Here is a 20,373-nt window from a genome sequence, read left to right on the forward strand (position 1 = left end):
TAACACAAAAATGTAGAAGAGTAGAATGGGGAAAAAAAAATTAGATCTCCACTAATCTTGCTGATGTTAATTTTGCTTTTTTTGCAGTCTATGAATTATTGTTAACAGCTAGACTTCCAGTGAGTACGTCAAGCAAGGCCATGTAGATACGCCACCCCAGGACTTAGCAAGAATTACTGGGAAAATAATTCTGTAACTCAAGTTCTCAAAGATATGTTTGGACCTAGCCCAAAGTTTAACTTCCTTTATGACTTCTCTTTCCTTGAACCAGGTTCCCTCCCAGGTGCTCTTTTCAGTGCACTTACTCCAAGATCAATATTAGGCCCATGCTTCTAGTTTCTTCCATTTTCATTACATTATAGTATGAGGACGTAAACGTTACCTTAATGTCTGTCTTTCTTTTTTATTTTTGTTCTGTTTCTCATCAAAGGACTTTTCTTTTTTTGCATTACCATTGTCAGTGTTCATTTATTCAGAAATAACAGATTTGCTTTTTATTTTTATTTACTCCACATCAATATAAAGCAGTGCATTGACTTTATGTTAAGATATTAATAATCTGTGAAAATCGTATGTATGAAATTGGAAACAACGTTAGTTACACAGGTGAAGGGTGAGTTTTATAAAGGCCTGGCTTTCGATACCTATGAAGACATACTTACATCCAAAATTAATTGTCGGTAATTCTGTGCCCCTTTTCCACAGGATAGAATGTTTAAATTTTGTCAAATGAAGCATATTTTTGAAATACTTGATAAAATGAGATGCCTGCGAAAACGTTCCACAGTGTCATTCTTGGGAGTTCTTGTCATTTTCCTTCTCTTTATGAACTTGTACATTGAAGACAGCTATGTTCTGGTAAGTTTTGGAGGTTAATTATTTTTGTTGTTGCTGTTACAAATAAGGTCTAAGTCAAATTAGGCTTAGTCCGATTGTAACCTAACTTCAATCCCAGGCTACTGGAATAGGCTTGGTTTGAGCAAAACTATAACATGTATACTTCCTATCTAGCTACTTTTTGTATTAGTTCTGTAATACCAGCATTCCAATTATTCTGATTTATGTTGCAATGTTTTCTTTAATGCTGCATATAGTAGTTCAAACATGTATATTTGGTTATAAATAAATTAACTATCATCACTATGCTGAATTAATTTTATGTATAGCCATAATAATTTTTGAGCTTTAATTTTATATACGTAGAATTTTAAAAATTCCTTAAAGATAGTCCTTACTTTCTCAATTTTTTTATATTATCATCAAAATTTTTAAAATCTTATATTTTAATTAATGATACTAATTATGCTCTTTGGTTAAGAGGTAATATTTTATTGTAATGTATGACACCTCATTTGATTTTGAATAATCATAAATGGCCACCGTGTTATATATTTATATTCACTGAAAAGTAGTATAGAACCTCAAGAACTAGAGATAATGATGTGAAAACTATTCAGTAGTTTTAAAAAGATAAATTAGTATATAATATATAAATAAATTTTTAAGTAAGTTCTAGAAATATACAAAAGGACTTACTCTGGCTAATTCTGAGAACTCAATTAGTTCTATTATTTGTTACCATTATGAGTATCACATCATTTCATGTCTGATGAGAATAACATGGACATTTTTGCTTATTCACTTTCTATCTGAATTGAACTTAAGATGTCTGGAAAAATCCTAATCTTTATGTTATTACTCCTGTTCACGTATTCCAGAAAATCAAAATCTTTGGACACAGAGAGGACTGAAAAGTACTTTCCACCATGCAAGCATGCTGAAAGTTTCAGTGAATATCTTAGCAAGAGAAAATCTGACAATAACCACAAAGGGCATTTCCAGTAAAATGTTTTATTTCATTAATTGAACATGATATTACCTACCCACGATTTGCCATGTACTATTCTATATCAGTAAGCCAACCATCTGATCTTAGTTGGGACAGATCCTCTCGGGAGGTCTTCTGTAAAGCATCTTGCTTCCATTAGCATTGTCCTTTGATGACAAAATTCTGCCAGATTCCTAGATCCTGACTCTGCCTATGGCTTTTACATTCAAGATACTTCTTGATCTTGTGGTCCCTTCATTCTGTTATCCGTAGAAATCACCATAGATGAATGGAATTTGACTAGGCATGATTTAGGTAAACATAGCAAACTGGAGAAACTTACTGATGAGATGCATTTTGACCTTTTTTTAAACCTAATTGTTAGGTTTATGAGACTTAAAGACAAGGCCCACGTGATCGCCCTATTTTTTCTGGATAAAATTAAAGATCATAAATTATCGAGGAGAGCTTTTGATAAATGATTTAATTTTGTAATAAAAATTTATCTCTTGCATCTGTGTCTACTGGTAGCAGTAAATCACATCTTGTAAATCAAACACATGGTATTGGCAGGATGCGTATTGTATTCAATGACTTGCTGCATTTGTGAGACACTTTCAAACGCAATTTCAGTATTTCATTTTAAACAGACAAAAGACCATTGTATGCAGCAAACAGCCTTATATCTTGTTGATATAGAACCTCTTCAAATTCATTATAAAATGTGTAAGAAGTAATAGAATGTATATCTGTAAGAGGATCAAGTACTATTGCCCTGTCTCGTGGATTTTTACACATTTCTATCCAAGCTTCAGTCCTACCCATCTAATGTAAAAGGTGTAATTTAATGAAGCAGCTCTTACTCTAAAGTACTTTCTCAATGAAATTTTCTCTGGCTAGATTGTGCATATATCTAGTCAATTTACAAATCAGCCCAAGTGTAGAGAAGAGATTGCTCCTTCATTTTAAAAATTGTAATTATTTTTATACATTAAGTTAGAAAAAGTAAGTTAAAATGATGGTTAAATACAAGCACTCCCCTTACTGAAAATTTAATGACAGTGTTTTTATTAGTTTAATTTCTCACTATTTACTAGATGCTTGTTTGTTTGTTTTTTTTAACCTAAATGTATTTAGAGCTAAATTTTATCCCAAGGCTTAATATGTATAAAGATTTAAAACATTTAAATAATTAATGTAAAACTACATTAAAATTGTTTTTCTAAAAATGTTTAATAGCCATGGAAAGCCAGCCACCTACTAGTATACAATGTAGTTTCTTTGTAACACTTGTCCCTTTTGACCCTTTTATCCATGTTTATTTCAGTTTTTACAAAATTATTTCATTCAGTTTTTTTTTTTTCCCCTGGACTCCAGAATGCCACAATGTGTACAATTTGCTAAGCATAGACATTAGTAGATCTTTCTTTTCCTGCCTTCCTTATTTCAGGGGGAAATAATAGTTATAATTCAGAGAAATCAGATAAACAATTACAAGTAAAAGATCTCTGGAGTTATTTAGCACATTCTATTCTGCAGTGTTTGCTAGAAAATCCATTTGTGGCCTGAAATCCTTGGTATATAACAGTTTAATGTATTGCTTACATATTCAGGACATTTGTGCCTTTCATTGGGAAAGGAAGCCAAGCTCCGTGTAAGAGACAAATACTGTTACAAGGCAAACTAAGTAGAAGAGACGCTACATGCCCAATCAACTTAGCCTCTGGGCTGTGAGCATCTTCAAAGTAGCCACCAGGGTATACACTTAGTCTGCAGCTAGTCCACTGAATTGCATTCCTATCCAGAAAATGATTGTCATAAAGCTTTGTCTTATTACTGAGAAATACACCACGGCACAGTAGCTACAGGAAGAAGGTATCCAGGGAGAGCCTAGCTGTTCAGGTAGATGCCTCTGGAAAGCAGCCAACAAGGCTGACTCAGGTGAAAGTTGCATTATTTATTTATGCTGAAAAGTGTAAAGGAGCTTGTTCTTGAGAATTTAATAAAGTGCTTTCATATAACTTCCATTTCATTTTATATTCTGTTATGTCCTTCAATCAGGATGAATGTACTCTATCTTAACACAGAAAAGGTCTGGATTTTTACACATTCAAGATAGAATTCTTAAAGAAATATTCAATATCCTGCACTTCCTTTAGAATGTAACATCACATAAGAACAGAATGGTAAAATGAATTCAGTATTGTGACTACTGTGATTTTTTATAGATATTTCTCCTAGACCCTATTGATAATGGACATTATTACGTTATTAAAGAAGTTGGTACTGAACTGAGTCCTTAGTTACTTTTTAGCAATCCTAAATTTATTTTAAAACTGTAATAATATTTTATAGGTTTTCAGAAAGACAAAGATGAAAATATTTATGTGTAAAGAAATTGCAGTAATCAGAATTCAATAGATATTCAATTAGTATATTTATAAGAAATATAGAATTCAAGGTATAATTTCATATATTTTGAAAGTCTGTAACTTATAGATGGCAAACATTATAAATATTGTACAAGACAACATATTTTTCTCAGTTATCAAAAAAATATAAAATATAGAAATACAGTATTGAAGACCAAGTATAGGTTTATAAACGTAATTGAGGGGCGCCTGGGTGGCTCAGTCATTGAGCGTCTGCCTTTGGCTCAGGGCGTGATCCCGGCATTATGGGATCGAGCCCCACATCGGGCTCCTCTGCTATGAGCCTGCTTCTTCCTCTCCCACTCCCCCTGCTTGTGTTCCCTCTCTCGCTGCCTGTCTCTATCTCTGTCAAATAAATAAATAAAATATTTAAAAAAATAAACCCATAATTGAATATACAGAAGAGATATTTAGAATGGATCTTGAATTAGCAAAGACCAGACTGAAAGCTCTTCCCAGTCATGGTCTACTAGTCTCAATTTTTATTCCAAGACAATTCCAGTCTGGCCATTGATTTAAAATTTTGAGTCAGTCTCTTTTTCCATTGATATTTGAATGTGATGCAAAGTATTGAATGTTCCAAATGAGGTAAAATTTGTATTTGAATCCTCTCTAATCTTTTATAACAGGGTTTAATTAAAGTTTTATTGACCACAGGCAGATAATATGAGGACCAAATTGGTTCAAAAGCATTTACTTCCTCTATTTTGTTAATTGCTTGAACATGCCTGACCTGCCATTCTATAGGGAATAGTAGAAATAGGTCCATATAACTTCACACAGTACAGTAGACACTTGCCAAAAACAACAACAAAATTCTCTGAATAGGTTATCTTTGAATATATTCTACCTGTGGTAGTAAGTCTTACACAAAGGCCAAATAAGTCGATATTTTGCTAATAATGTATAACAAATAAAGACTTGATCAAATCGTGATAAGATAATTAAATCTACTATTGAACTTATACTAAAGAAGAGAGAAAAAGGGACTAATTAATAATTAACAGGATATATTTTAAGCTAAATATGAATCTATTTTTTTAATATAAACCTTCTCAAAGATTGAATGACATAAGTCCATTACCAATTACATAAAAGGGATCTTAAACATTAAAGGACCAGACTTCAACTCCAATGGAATACTACACACACACACACTTACACACACACACACACATACACAAGCAACACGCAAACATATCATGGGAAAATCTAGTCAAGTTCTGAAGACATTTCCTTGACTTGGTACAAATGTAACTTAACTAAGATATCTTGAAGACATGTGAAAAAACACTGATGTCACAAGGACCGTGGCTATCTATTCTCAACAGTCTTTGATTATAGTGGCCATATAAGTGACTGACTAAAACTTCTTGGTTAAAAAATTACCCAGAAATAATTATATAGAAATAATGTGTTGGTATTATTGAACAATGCTTAAAGAAGATGAAATAGCTTAATATGACTCAAATATGGGAAATTCAGTAAGAATTAGCTTTACATGACTGTAAAGTAGATTATTGTGAAATTTTAAGATCGTTGAATTATTGTAAAGAATTTGAATTTTAACATAAAGGCAGTGGGAGTTTTCACGTAGAGATTTTTTTGTCAAGAGAATGCCATTATTAATGTATGCTGTGGAAAAGCAAATGGAAGAGAAGTATAAAGAAAACAATAGGGTAGGAGAGCCTGGAGTAGAGACTCGAGCTGGGAATTCAGGGGAGAGATGAGGTTCTCCAGCCTGTGGTGCCAGTAGTTGGGATTTATAAAATACCCAAGTTACATAGCAACCCGTATGTTCACTGTGTAAGAAGAAACTTTCTTTAATCCATGACCATCTATTATTTATTTATTTTCCCTGCCTCCTTCTTGGCATTCAGGAAGGAGACAAACAACTTATAAGGGAAACATCCACACATCAGCTGAATTCAGAACGTTATGTGCACACTTTCAAAGATTTCTCTAATTTCTCAGGAGCCATCAACGTCACCTATCGCTACTTAGCTGCCACTCCTCTACAAAGAAAGCGTAAGTATCCCTCCGCCTGCAAATCAAGAACGCATAAAGCATTTTTGTTTTAAAATAATGACAGCCGGACTCATTTGTATGGCAATAAAACTGTATGGGCTTTATTAATATATATTCTTTGGGAAGTAATTCAGTGTTTCTTCACGAATTGCAGTGACTGATCCAGTTCCATTAATAACCAAAAAAAAGAAACTTTTTAAAATGCCTAACTGTAATATAAACTTCCATTTTGCTGTAGAACCTCGTAGAGAGACTGAGAAAAATCAATTTATTTGAACTTTTAAAACTTCCCTTTTAAAAATAACTTTAAAAAAACCTCTAATACTTCGGTTTTTATGACTTGCCACTGCTTCTGAAGTAGTGAAAGTCATTGTTTTACCAAGGTGCTGTAACCAATCACCACAAACTAGGTAGTTTAAAATGATGCAAATTTATTCTCTCATATTTCTGGAGACCAGACGTTCAAAATCAAGGTGCTGGCAGAGCCGCTCTCCTGAAATTTATAGGGGGGAATCTTTTCTTGACTCTTTCAGCTTCTGGTCGCTCTTGCCATTCCTTGGTTTGTGGGGGCATAACTACCATCCCAGGCTCCGGCTCCGCAGGGTCTTCTTCCCTTCATCTCTGTGCCTGTCTGTGTTCTCTCCTCTTCCTCAGGGATACCAGTCATTGCATTTAGGGCCCACTCTAAATCCAATATGACTTATCTCAAGATCCTTAACTAATTATATCTGCAAAGACTCTATTTTCAAATAAGGTCACATTCTGAGCTTCCAGGTAGACCTGAATTTTTGAAGAAAACTGCTCAACTCACTATCAGTAGATTGGATCTGAGAAGTAACATACACACACTTCATGGATTTCAAGACATCATAGACTGTAGAAGAAATCATGATCTAATTAATGTACCACTAAGAGAGCATAAGCATTATCAGTTTTAGTTGTAAGATGGCATCAATTATAATATTCAACCTGATTTTAAAATGTTTCTGTGTGAAAATAAGACTCATGAAATCAATGAAACACAGTGATACCATGAATGTCTTAATAGGTCATGTGGGGACCACAGAAATTGAGTTCCCTGTTAAGAAGTGTTTATACAAGTGAGTCTGTGATCATCAGGTTGAGGACATTGTAACTTAATTAATTCAGGCTTCTTCAGGTCGATCTTCCATTCATTCCTTCATTTCAAATATCTATCGCTCTTAAGCTTTCTTCTAATTGCGTAAAATTGCCAGTGTTTATTTTTATCTCCATCTGTTACACTACCTTTGTGCAAACATTACTGATTCTCCCTTTCCATCCAAAGTTTACTAATGTGTATTGGCACATATGCCACTGCTTTATACAAAGAGGTGATATAAAACAGAGGGTACATGCAGGGCACTTTGGATCTTGTCCCCACGCTACTCACTGGATGTTACACTTTGTGCAAGTGAACGCATGTCCTTGTGATTGAGTTTCCTTTCCTCATCTCTAAAGCAGAAATGATGACAAGTACAAAGCGGTCTCAAAAGATGGTGAGGAATATTCAAGATACACATTACAGGCAAAATGCATAGATTCCTGCCTTTAATGTAGAAAGTACTTTTGTAGTATTGGCTATTCTAGGGCATTAGTAAAGGCTGGTATCCTGAGTTAAATGGTACCAGAGAACATATTCATTTTTCAAAAGAAGTTAGGGTCGTAAATCCAGTTATTTAAACAAAAGGTGTAAATCTCTACCTCTCTGACAGACTAGTAAGAAAGATTATTCTTGGAAAGGGCTTTTTCAGTATTGCATAAGTCACAACAAGTAGGAGTCTGTATTAGAATAGTGATCTTGGTGAATATAAACATTTTCCTATTTTTCAAGCAGTGGTTAGGAACTTTAATTCAGTTCTGAATCATGGTGAAAATCAGAGCTTTAAAGGGTGAAAATATTTCAAGAAAGAGACGTCTACACTTCTTAGAAGTAAACTGCCATTTCGCAAGGTTTTATTTTATACCCTACAAATATCCAGTTTCTAATTTTAGATTTTAGGTGTCTGAATAAATATTTTCCCCACAGAAAATTGCTCTAAAATGTGTTTCAAAATAAGGAAAGCAGTGATATTCATATATTGGAACAATGAACTATACATTTGAATAATAATGCAGTCTTTAAACATAGTTTATAATTTTGTTTACATTCTAATTAACATTCTAGGTAAATTTCAAAATAAATTTGTGAAGTCCAATTATTAATTTTTCTGGTGTGAGATAATGACAGTGATCAAAGAAAAGTGAAAATGTAACACGTTTTCTATGAAAAATTTAAAGATGATTAAAAGAATGAGTTATGCTTAATTTTCTTTTTTATCATTTGAGACTGATTTGTCATCCTTAACTGTGAATTCCCTTCTCCTTTTGCATTTTTTAATAGTGTGGATATTATCCAAACATCTGTCTTCTCTAATGGGCATATATGAGAACATTAAGCTTTGTGTTTAAGGTGTTTTGTAACACCTTAAATCATGTTTTTTATTTCATAAACAAATGTTTACAGCAATAAGGCTCATATGTCATTGTGGTTAAGATGCATTTTTACCAAAGAAAAACCAATTGTGTATTAAGTACTATAGCCTTTATATATTTAGCATACGACTTCACTCACAAAATATTCTACACATGTGTCATTTACTAGATTTACCTGATATCGTAGCGGGCCTAAGGGGAAAAGATTTTTTATGTTATTCAAAACCTACTTCACATTCAATTTGTCTTCTTTCTGAATTCTTTCACTCAGGGTTTCTTACAATTGGACTTTCGTCAGTGAAACGAAAAAAAGGAAACTATTTACTTGAGACAATCAAGTCAATATTTGAGCAATCCAGCTATGAAGAGCTGAAGGAAATTTCAGTGGTGGTTCACCTAGCGGACTTTAATTCATCCTGGCGTGATGTCATGGTCCAGGATATTACACAGAAATTTGCCCACCATATTATTGCAGGAAGATTAATAGTTATACATGCTCCAGAGGAATATTACCCAATCCTGGATGGCCTTAAAAGAAATTACAATGATCCAGAAGACAGAGTCAGATTTCGTTCTAAGCAAAATGTAGATTATGCTTTTCTGCTTAATTTTTGTGCCAATACTTCAGACTATTATGTAATGCTTGAAGATGATGTTCGATGCTCCAAAAATTTCTTAACTGCTATCAAGAAAGTCATTACATCCCTAGAGGGAACCTACTGGGTAACTCTTGAGTTCTCTAAGCTTGGCTACATTGGAAAACTTTATCATTCTCATGATCTCCCACGTTTGGCACACTTTTTATTAATGTTTTATCAAGAAATGCCTTGTGATTGGTTACTGACTCATTTTCGGGGTCTTTTAGCTCAGAAAAATGTGATCCGTTTTAAACCATCTCTCTTTCAGCACATGGGTTATTATTCTTCATATAAAGGGACTGAGAATAAGCTGAAGGATGATGATTTTGAAGAAGAGTCATTTGACATCCCTGATAACCCTCCTGCAAATCTTTATACCAACATGAATGTTTTTGAAAATTATGAAGCAAGCAAGGCTTACAGTAGTGTTGATGAGTACTTTTGGGGGAAACCACCTTCAGCAGGAGACGTCTTTGTGATTATATTTGAAAATCCAATTTTAATTAAAAAAATTAAAGTGAGTACTGGAACAGAAGATCGGCAAAATGACATTTTACATCATGGAGCCCTAGATGTTGGGGAAAATGTTGTAGATTTCAAACAAAGTAGACAATGTGTTACTTACTTAAGACTAGGGGAATTCAAAAGTGGAAACTTTGAAATGTCAGAGGTGAATCAAAAAATTCCATTTGATATAAATTGTATAAGGATATATGTTACCAAAACACAAAAGGAATGGCTGATTATTAGGAGTATTAGTATTTGGACTTCTTAGCCAATTAAATCGATATGTCCAGTTTCTGAAGCAGGCTTTCCTGTTTCCTTTTTTGCTATCTTCCTCTTTTGCTACTTTTGTCCATTGGAGGGAAAGCAATGGATGGGATATTTTCAAGGAAAAGTCTATCATTTTAGCAGTTTTGATTTACATATTGTCAACATAATTTTATTCCAATCCACACTTGTATTTATTTTAACTCCTGAAGTTGAATATCAGTCCACAGTTAATGCTACTTTCATTTATATTTTTAATGTGATCATGTTAGTTCCAAAATTTCAAGTAAATGTCAAAAAGGTGACGTGAAGGATTTAAAATGACAAAATTTAGTTTGTTGGATGGTGAGTCTTGAAAAATAGTTGCCAACTCTATGCTCTTCCTCAAGAATTAAACATTCTTTATATCATCAGATAGCTTCTATTAAGCATCTGTGTGAATATGCAGTTGGTTAGAATGATAATCTGTTTTTTTTCTTGTAAACATAGGTTTTCATAGACTTCTGTACAACTACAATGAATACCTCCTCATAGAAGTGATGTCTTTACAACAGAATTTTGTGCATAGGTGGAGTGAGGGAAAGAAAAAAATGACTTAAAATATTTCTCCCCTGATTATTTATATAAAAAGGGGCATTGTTCATTGTATAAAAACACTTAATTGAGCACCTATTGTTAATAAATTTTCTGTGGGAAGCAGTCTTTTTCTAGATTCCCTTTTGCAAAAGGAATAGTTATGCTCAATATTTTCAAGTTATATTGGGCACCTACATTTAATAGAAGAAATTAGAGAAGGCCTATAGTTAGTTCATTCTTACAAACATTTTCAGTATATGCAGAAAATTTTTGAAATTGATTTTATATGTTTTGTATTAAAATTCATATAATTGAAATTGTAATCTATCATATACTTTTTTTTGAAGTTAAATGGACATCTTATAAAAGAGAAAAGTAGGAAACGTAGAAATCAGTTAACTTTTCTATATTCAGAGCTAGTTCATAGTAAAGCCAAAGTGAGAGATCAGATGTTCTGCTATCCAGACAGCGCCCTTTCCCTTATATAGAGATTGCTCCTCACATAAATTAGGTTTTCTGTTTGCCTCTACCTAAGTCTCAGTAAGTTATGCTATCTTGAAATGGTTAGTATAATTCTTCCATATGTCACATTATCATTCTGTGGAATAAGCCGAAAGGTGTCTGAAATGATATTCTCGTATATATGCACTCACATGGTGAGAAACTTAACTTTTACTATAAGGGACTGGACAATTGTGCCTAAACCATGTGTCCTATTAAAGCATTTCAGGACACCTTAGTGTATCCTAAAGACATTGGTCGTCCAGAACACCCTGAACTTATCTGACCCTTTCTATCTTTTGACAAACAGCAAAGATGAAGGGGTTTACTATGACGATATGAAAAGTACTTCATGTGTGTTTATGGAGAGGCTCAAATGCATATGTTTCTATAAATTGGAAAGTATTTTATTCACTCTTATCCAAATTGATTAAATTAGAAACTCATAAAAATTTGGGAATTTTTGTCTTTTACTGATACGATAGCTACTGTGTATTTTCTTCACATCCAGTTGCTATAGTATAATAAAGAGAAAATATGAATCCATAAATATTAATATTTTGTTGCACAACTAAGTCTTAAAATCATAAGAAAAAATGAACACTGCCACTAAACTATAATCTTTGCCTTGATTTGGAGGATATTTGCCAGACACTTAAAGATATTCTATTTCCTAGGCATTTCTCATCCTCTTTCATTAACTGGCTATTTGCATAATGTTCTACATAGATCTCAGAAATTACAAATGATCTTTTTTCTGCACTTTTAATGACAAAAGGTACACAACAAAGACATGTAATATCAAGACCTCGGCAGACTCCATGAAGTGATCGTAATCTTCACAGAGTCTGCGTAGGTTCTGGGAGTGTTTCCAAAGACCAGCCATTGACATCAACTTCCGGAAATTGTTTCAAGAAATATTGCCGAGGGTAACAACGAAATCAAATGTTTGCTAGAGAATTATAAATGCAAAGTGATTTTAAGGGGTTACATTTTACCCTAAACTTGATCTTTTCATTATGGAAACCAGGTTTGAATAAGCTGGTCAGTCACCTAAGGATGTCTTTATGTTTTCTTTATAGGTTAAGTGGAGGTCAACTTTTTAAGGAAAGACTGTGACAAACAAACCTTCTCCATTAGAGAACAAGGGACAAATAACCTTTCTCTTTCTAAAAGATAATCTTACCAAACATTCTTTACATGAGTCAATGTTGCATTCCCTATATTTAGAAATTCTGAATAAGGCTCCTGTAATCTTATCTCAGAAGCATAGAGCAATTAGGTTTAGCATAGAGTTATTAGGTTTAATTATGTTCAATCTGTTATTAATCATTATGTCTCATCAATGTCCCTTTGCAGTAAGTTTTTAAAAATACATACTATTTTCTTTGTTACAAATATCCATTGAAAAACACTGGAATGTAACACAAAAGTTGAGTTATTTAATTGCTACGTGAATAAGATGCTGACAGGGTTCAAGCACAAACTATGGTATGTACCTTAAATAATGTCTCAATTTGTTTACTTTAAACTGACTAAAAAGCTTATTTACATTTAAATTTCTTTTCCTTAAGGGAGCCTTTTCAGCATTTATAAACATCAAAGAAAAGCATTCATAAAAGCACAATAAAAATATGGAAATTACACATTTTTGGGGAATACACATTAAACAGCAATAACATGTCTGGATATAAAAGTACATAAAAAGTGTTAATATAAGCACTGTTGCATTATCATCAAAAAAACTATAACTTTTATAAGATAGATATTTTCCAGATATAAAAATATAATTTAGAAACCAAGCATCATTTAGAACTACTTTTCTCATATAGCTCTACTTATGAGACTAGAACATTCCATTTCTTACTGAACCATTATTCTCTGGGAATTTTTATAAAGCTATCTTAGAAAAACTATGCTGTACAATAATGGCACCCAAATGAAGGAAATATTTACAAATTACAAGGTATGGTAGGGAAGGCACTTGCACTTCTAAATGTCCATATAGCAAGCATCACTCAATATTTGCCAGTTTATCAATATGTCCTTTAGAACATGACACCCAGGATTAACATGGAAAACTCTACTCTCAGTTTCCTCCAGCATCTGAAGATAACAGTGTGATCCTCTTCCTTTGCCTCGTCAGTATTTCCACTAGCAATGTTTGAGATTACATTTATTTTTATCACCCTACTACTGACTTATTAAAGCTCACATTCAAACTTCATGACATTCATTACACAATTTCTTGATAAAATCTGATTTGCCATTTTGTGTATGTTCAGTTGACTTTTTTTTGAAGGTTTCTTGTAAAATTTAGTATTAATTTCAAGAGAATTTTATTGTTTCTTCTGACCCATGACCCCATATTTTCCAGCTCTTGATTCCATCATTCAGTGTTTTAACATAACTCCCCAGCTTTCTGGTACCACAGATTTGGTATGTGTGCCTTTTGTCCTCTCAGGAAGTACAGTTGAAAGGTCACGTAGACCTGAGCTTGAAACCCAGTTCTGCAGTGACTGACCTCCAGATCTGAGGAAAGTTATTTAACCTTTTGAATCTTAGTTCTTTCATCTGTGAGGTTGAAATTATTTTACCTTATTGGCTGTTTGAGCTGAAAAGGAGATAACAAAGTAATCAAGAAATAAATGTTTCTTTTGTTTTTAGCCATGTTATATATGTTAAAAAAGCATATGGCCCTTCAAAACACTACCAGAGGGCTTCATCCTGATCAATATCAGCAACTTCATTACCCAATAGAAATGTCATCAGACCACTTTTTATATTTATATTGTTAAAGAATGTCATGTAGGACTATGTAAATGCCTTCCTAAAATCAAGATATATTATATTCCTGTCATTCTATTACTCTAGAAACCTCATCCAAAATTTGTAACAGTTGTTCCTAATATTTCCATTGTAAATATTAATGATCATTTCTTTTAAAGAAATCTAAACCTATTTATTTTGAAAAATTAAGAAAAAAAGGCCCTTTGTAATTTCTAAAATTTTGCCCAGAATCTACAGTAAGCTCACAGAGCTGCAGTTTACAGAGTCTTCCTTTTTGTAATATCAAGTTTCTATTCTTTTATTTTTTCCATTACTGGCGAAAGTTATCAGTGTACTAGCTTATAAATTACCTAGGCTGTGTTGTTTAAACTTGAAAACAGGCTTCTCCTCTCCTTGTCTACCTTGAGTTTCATCACTTAGATTTCTACTGCTTTGAATTTCTTCTTGGTTCATTTCAGGATATTCTTGTCAGAAGGAAGAAGATCATAACAAAATGTAATTTGGCTAGTTCTTGCTCTTTGTCTTTTGTTTGCTTTTAACACTTTGGTTTTGAATGTTCCAAAATTATTGCATCATCGCATATATGGGTGTGTGTATCTATGTCTAGAGAGATCTGTGTGTGTGTGTGTGAGTATACGTGTATGTATACATATACATAGATGTGTATACATGTAGATATCAATGTGTGTGTACATATTTGAATATATATGTATTTGTGTGTGTATGTTTGTGAGAGCAAGAGGAGAGAGGAAAAAGATGAGGGAGAGGTGTGTGTATCTCTAGCATTATTTTTGACAACCACACGTCCACTTATTCTTGGCCTTAGTGTTCCTAACACACTGCCTGGTTGTGTCTCCCTTCTGAACTGGCTTTTGGTTATGTGTTCTTACATATTTTGTACATCACATTCTCTGAAAAAATCATAGCTCATTAGAAATTTTTGTACAACATTTTAGATTCTCTAAATTCCTTTAAAAGCTTATTTGTTCATTAGAAGATCTTATGTCTCTCAAAACAGGACTTGACGTTTAGAATTTCAGCTTTAAATTTATTTGAATTTCTTAACATTTGAAGATTGAAATATAAGTTGCAAAGCATTCTCTTTCTAAACTATAAATATTATGAAAACAAGGTTATACCATTCCAAAATTCTTGTCTCTTCCACCTCATTAATCTGCTCATGGTGGTTACTCTGACTTAAGTCTAGAGTAGTACTCACTTCATTAATTCCAAAATCTTCTGAGATGCATTAATGTTCTATTTTGAGCATTGAAACTGAAATATAGATTTGAGGCCATTTATGTGAGACCAAAGTAGTTTTTATTTGAACTACTGCTTCAGCTTCCCATTTTGCTCTGTCTAGGTATTCTCTTCAAAAATTTACCCAAAAGTTCAATTTATTATGTGATAAAATGAGTAAGATTTTAATGCTTAAAGAAAAACGTAATCACATTAAGAATATAGTATGTTCAAATTTCACGTCTTATTGAAAGAAAAGCAATACCCTACATAGCCATCTCTTCAAGTAGCTGGATTAAAGATATATAGATAAGATTCTCAATATTTTTTCCTATTAAGTGAAAATTTTTATAAGGCATACACTCATTAAATTTAATAAACAGGAAATTATCATTTTATTTAATGATTGTTTAAGGGTAAACAAAGACAGTGAATAAACAGTATTCAGAAACTTAGCCTGTACTTTCAATATACTATGTGTTACCACAACTTAAACTATAATAGCCAACATAACCTACAATCATTCTGCCTAGCTGAAGATAAATATGATTTTAATGCTTAAAAATAATTTAAAAAATCAATGCATAAATAATGCATAAAGAAAGTTAGCAGTTGAAATTGAAAGCCAACTATTGCAAAACTTTTTAAAATATTTAATTTATGGTGTGCTCAAAGGTCTGGAAGAAATGTAAGGAATTTTTCTCTTCTATCTCCTCATTCACTTCACCATCTGTGTAATGCACAGAGATAAATGGCAATCCCATTGACAAACTCCAAGATTTTAAATTCTGTTACAAACCAGACATTTAAAAAATGCTTTTATTGTATTTTCATCTAAGTCAATTTTCTTATTCCATAATAAAGTATTATTTTCTCAGCAGTATGTCCCCAACTATATACGAAAAAAATCTTAAAATATTAAATGCATCTTTTCCCCCATGAAATTCTTCACATTTAACTTTTTGATATGTCCTTTTTTCCTATCTTTAAATAATCTATATAGTGCCTGTCTACTTTTAAATATATTGATATTAAACACTGTTATTCCACATTGTTTACTTTATCAGTGAGTGGAGTAAATTTCCAAAAAGTTAAAATAAAGATCTTGATGCCTTTACCATTGCCTATCTGTTACAGTAATCTGGTTTTGACTACAGGTTACATTGGTTATCTTACATTTGTGTGTTATGGTCATTATGGGACCACATGAGATGATATCAATAGTTGGCAGGTGTTATTCCCTACCATTACAAAATAAACTCAATAACTTAAACTGCGTTCTGCACTTTAATAATTAATACTATTGAAAGATTTTGAAGGTTTACACCTTTCTATTTTTTTATATCACATTGGATCTATTTTTTAATTATAATTCTTTACCTATAAATAATTTCACTATTAATAAAAGGATAAATATAAAAAGGATAATTCCCTAAAAAGTCATTTCCTTGACTTATAAATCAGCCTAAGACAGTTATTTTCAAAAAGGCAAACTGATCTCTGTTAGTAAAATGAATGATGCTTTTTCCCTACGTGAAAGTATAACCTTAGCTTTGTATAGAATTACAATAAAGAGGCTTTCTCCTATGAAGTCAGTATCCAAATTAAAAATATAAAAATCCCATTAATGCAATTTTAACTTCAATACTCAACATTCCTTAAGCTCTAAATCGTATGTAAATGGGCACAAAAATTTTGTTTATTGTATGTGGGACCTTTACCTACCATAGTCTGGTAATAAATCATGACCTCATTAATGTCCTTAAAAATCACTTAAGAGAAGCAATTATATTGGAGCTTTACTTGAGAAATTTGTCACTAATAGTCAAGAAGATTTTAAGACTTAAGTGTGTACTTGAAGTATCTATAATTTAATGGTTAGGATACATTCACTTAAACCCATAAGCCAAAGGGTATATTTCTATCCTCTAACTTTCTGCTGACTTATTGTAACCAGTCATGTGTTTTTTATAAAACTGATTATAAAAAAATGTAAGTGCCCTTCTAGATAAAACAAACTAAGCTGAACATCTTTTCAAAGTAAAAAGATATTTTGTAGTGTTTCTTTCTGGTAAATTTTTCGGTTGGCCAAACCAATTTAATGTAATTAAAGCTACACATTATTCATCAGCATACCACCAGGTAAAAAGGTGCTTAATAAATAATGATCTGATGCACTACTGAAAATAGCTATCATAAATACCCTTCATACAGTGTGACCCTAGCATTTAGTATTTTGTTTTAGAAGAAGAAAGTGACATTTGTTAAATTATTTTGATAATACCTATTGTATTCTTATGAACATATTTGTATTATTACTATTAATGTAAATTTTATTATTATGAATAATGAAGTTTATTATAAATATATAAATTTTTCACCATTTTTCTGATTTTCATTAATAAATTTAATAACAATTGTAATTGCTCTCACAATATAAGATTTTGAAAGGCACAATTTTGCTTAACACAATAGGCTACTGTTTCATTTTATTTTAATCACATAATATATGCAATTGTTTTTGCTTTTTTAGCCACATGTTTTGGGAGTTATATAAATAGACATTGTTTAATACAAAAACGCATTTTTAGTAAGTTAAGAAACCAGTTTTATATACTCTGTCAACATTCTAGATTAGTCAGTTTATTGGTCTTGCCATGTAGAATATAATGTAGAATATTGTTTTTGTTTAAATTCCTTAAAATTTCTCCATTTGATTTCAAAGCATATTAATATCTGAATCATAAAAGCACGGCAAATTTGGAATAATCAAAGTACTCTAAGTTCAATTAGTTAAATCGCTAATTTTCTTCATAGTATATTCAGGACAGGGAATTTATTGAAATGAATGCACACAGGAAGGCACTTATGTCCATGAAGATTTAAAAATAAAAAGAAATATATGGTAGAGTTATAGTGAGATTATACTAAGTAAGCATTCACAGGTTTTATAGTAGTCTAGGAGGATTTTTAAGTAATGTGTCTAATTCGTAATCACTTTAATGTTCTGACCCAATAATTTAGGTTATATTTCCAGATCTCAAAAAAAAATTTGTCAATTTCATGATAAATTCAAGTTTATGAGTTAATAGAGTTTATTATGTTAATAAATCTCCCAGATGATTCAGAATTCATCAGTTGCTTCATTCCTAAGTGAAATTGCCTATCAACCTATTGGAGAGAAATAAAAATATAAAAAATCAGATGTTGGTCATTACGCAAACTAAACCACTAAAAGAATTATTGAATTTTATCCCATTTAATTAAAGAGTGACCTAGGAAAGACATTCAGTTCCCTCTATTAACACTTAATTAATTTTAGTGAATTAATAATATTTCCTTAGAAATTGAGTAATGAAATCATGATGTTAATAATTCATATTTAGTGGAGGGTTAAAGGAGAGGCCACAGAGTGAGACTAAGTTATTTAGTTCCAAAGAAAAGACATCTGTGCTGATAAGAAAAGGAAACAAAAATAAATCTTCTCTAATCTGCAGATCACTTAATGTAGGCTCGGCGTCTAGAAGGGCATCACACGGAAGCCACATGTTCTCAGCGACCATGAGACACAGTGGGAAGACTTCACGTTCATTTCGCTATCTTATATAATAGGTAAAAAAAAAATCATATGAGATAGAGACTATTATTAAACCTAAGAACATATGGGGAAATTAGGTTTTAGTAACTTGTCCAAAGTCATATAACTAGTAAGGGACTGAAGATTCTATTTCAGGTCCATGTAACTCAAAAGTCTGTGCTCCTAACCACTTCCTAGTTATGGTAAGAGTATATTGACAATGCATATGGCTATAAAGTGATTCTCTACAAAATATGATTGTATTAAGTAATGTGAAGTCTTAAAATGAATTTAGATAATTAGAAGTCCCTTCTAGGGAAATATTTGTTCTCAATTTTTAAAATTTGAACATCTAAGACACTTGCTTCTATAATGTATTTCACTGAAGGCAACTACAGCTTGGAAGTCTAACTTTTTTATCCCCCTAATTTCAGTTATTTAAAAAAGAAAGCAAACTCATGGACTCTGGGTACATTAAAGGACTCCAAAAGTTGTAAATTTGAATTAATGCATTAAATGATGGTCTTCTTTTTTTTTTTTTTTAAAGATTTTATTTATTTATTCGACAGAGATAGAGACAGCCAGCGAGAGAGGGAACACAAGCAGGGGGAGTGGGAGAGGAAGAAGCAGGCTCATAGTGGAAGAGCCTGATGTGGGGCTTGATCCCATAACGCCAGGATCACGCCCTGAGCCGAAGGCAGACGCTTAACCGCTGTGCCACCCAGGCGCCCCTAAATGATGGTCTTCTGTAAAACCAGGCTTAAATCTGCAGATTAGTAGTTTGGCAACATGTGTGCAACATTTTTGGTTGTTTAACTCAATTTTTGTTTGTTTGTTTTGTTTTAGAGAGAGTGAGTGAATGGGGTGAGAGCAGGGAAGGGCAGAAGGAGAGAGGGAATCTTAAGCTAAGTGTGGAGCCTGCTACAAGGCTCAGTCTGAAGACCCTGAGATCATGACCTGAGCCAAAATCAAGAGTCAGATGCTTACCCCACGAAGCCACCCAGGCGCCACGATTAACTGAATTAACTTTCCAGCTAATATATTAGAGAGGTTAGGAAACACTAACAAAGTCTAAAATTTCATTTATCAGCGTAGAGCTTACATCTATTGAGTGCTTAATACATAGTGGATGTTCTCCTAATGGGTACTTCCATTACCCATTAAAGTAATGGTTATCATAACTCATCATGTAGAAGAATCACCTAGATAGTTTATTGAAAATGTATATGCCAGGCTTCTAGATTCCTAACAGTAGATCTGAGATGGGTCTTGGCATTTTTAATGTATTTCAGTTAACACTGAGGCAGGTGCTGCCTAAAATTTTTGCATTAAATCCTTATGGCACTGTCAAGTAGGAATGACCACTCTTCCTACTTCACGGATGAGGTATCTCAGGGTTGGAGTTAAATAATTTGCTCAAGTTCACACAGTAGAGATGAATCAAACTTCTGACCTTGGTATTGAAATCCTAAACCCATTTCTTTTGAACTCTATTATTCC

The 20,373-nt window shown here is 32.5% G+C and overlaps 1 protein-coding gene across 1 annotated transcript; it reads left to right on the forward strand.

The window, feature by feature from the left end:
- The first annotated feature begins 711 nt into the window (after window positions 1–711).
- MGAT4C (MGAT4 family member C) lies at window positions 712–10,709 on the forward strand. Its single transcript, XM_026499947.3, has 3 exons — window positions 712–858; window positions 6,141–6,288; window positions 9,053–10,709. Exons 1-3 carry the CDS (start codon window positions 712–714, stop codon window positions 10,192–10,194), a joined length of 1,437 nt encoding a protein of 478 aa, XP_026355732.1. The 3' UTR covers window positions 10,195–10,709.
- The last annotated feature ends 9,664 nt before the right edge of the window (window positions 10,710–20,373 follow it).

This window comes from Ursus arctos, unplaced genomic scaffold (assembly GCF_023065955.2).
Source record: "Ursus arctos isolate Adak ecotype North America unplaced genomic scaffold, UrsArc2.0 scaffold_21, whole genome shotgun sequence".
Classification (NCBI taxonomy): domain Eukaryota; kingdom Metazoa; phylum Chordata; class Mammalia; order Carnivora; family Ursidae; genus Ursus; species Ursus arctos.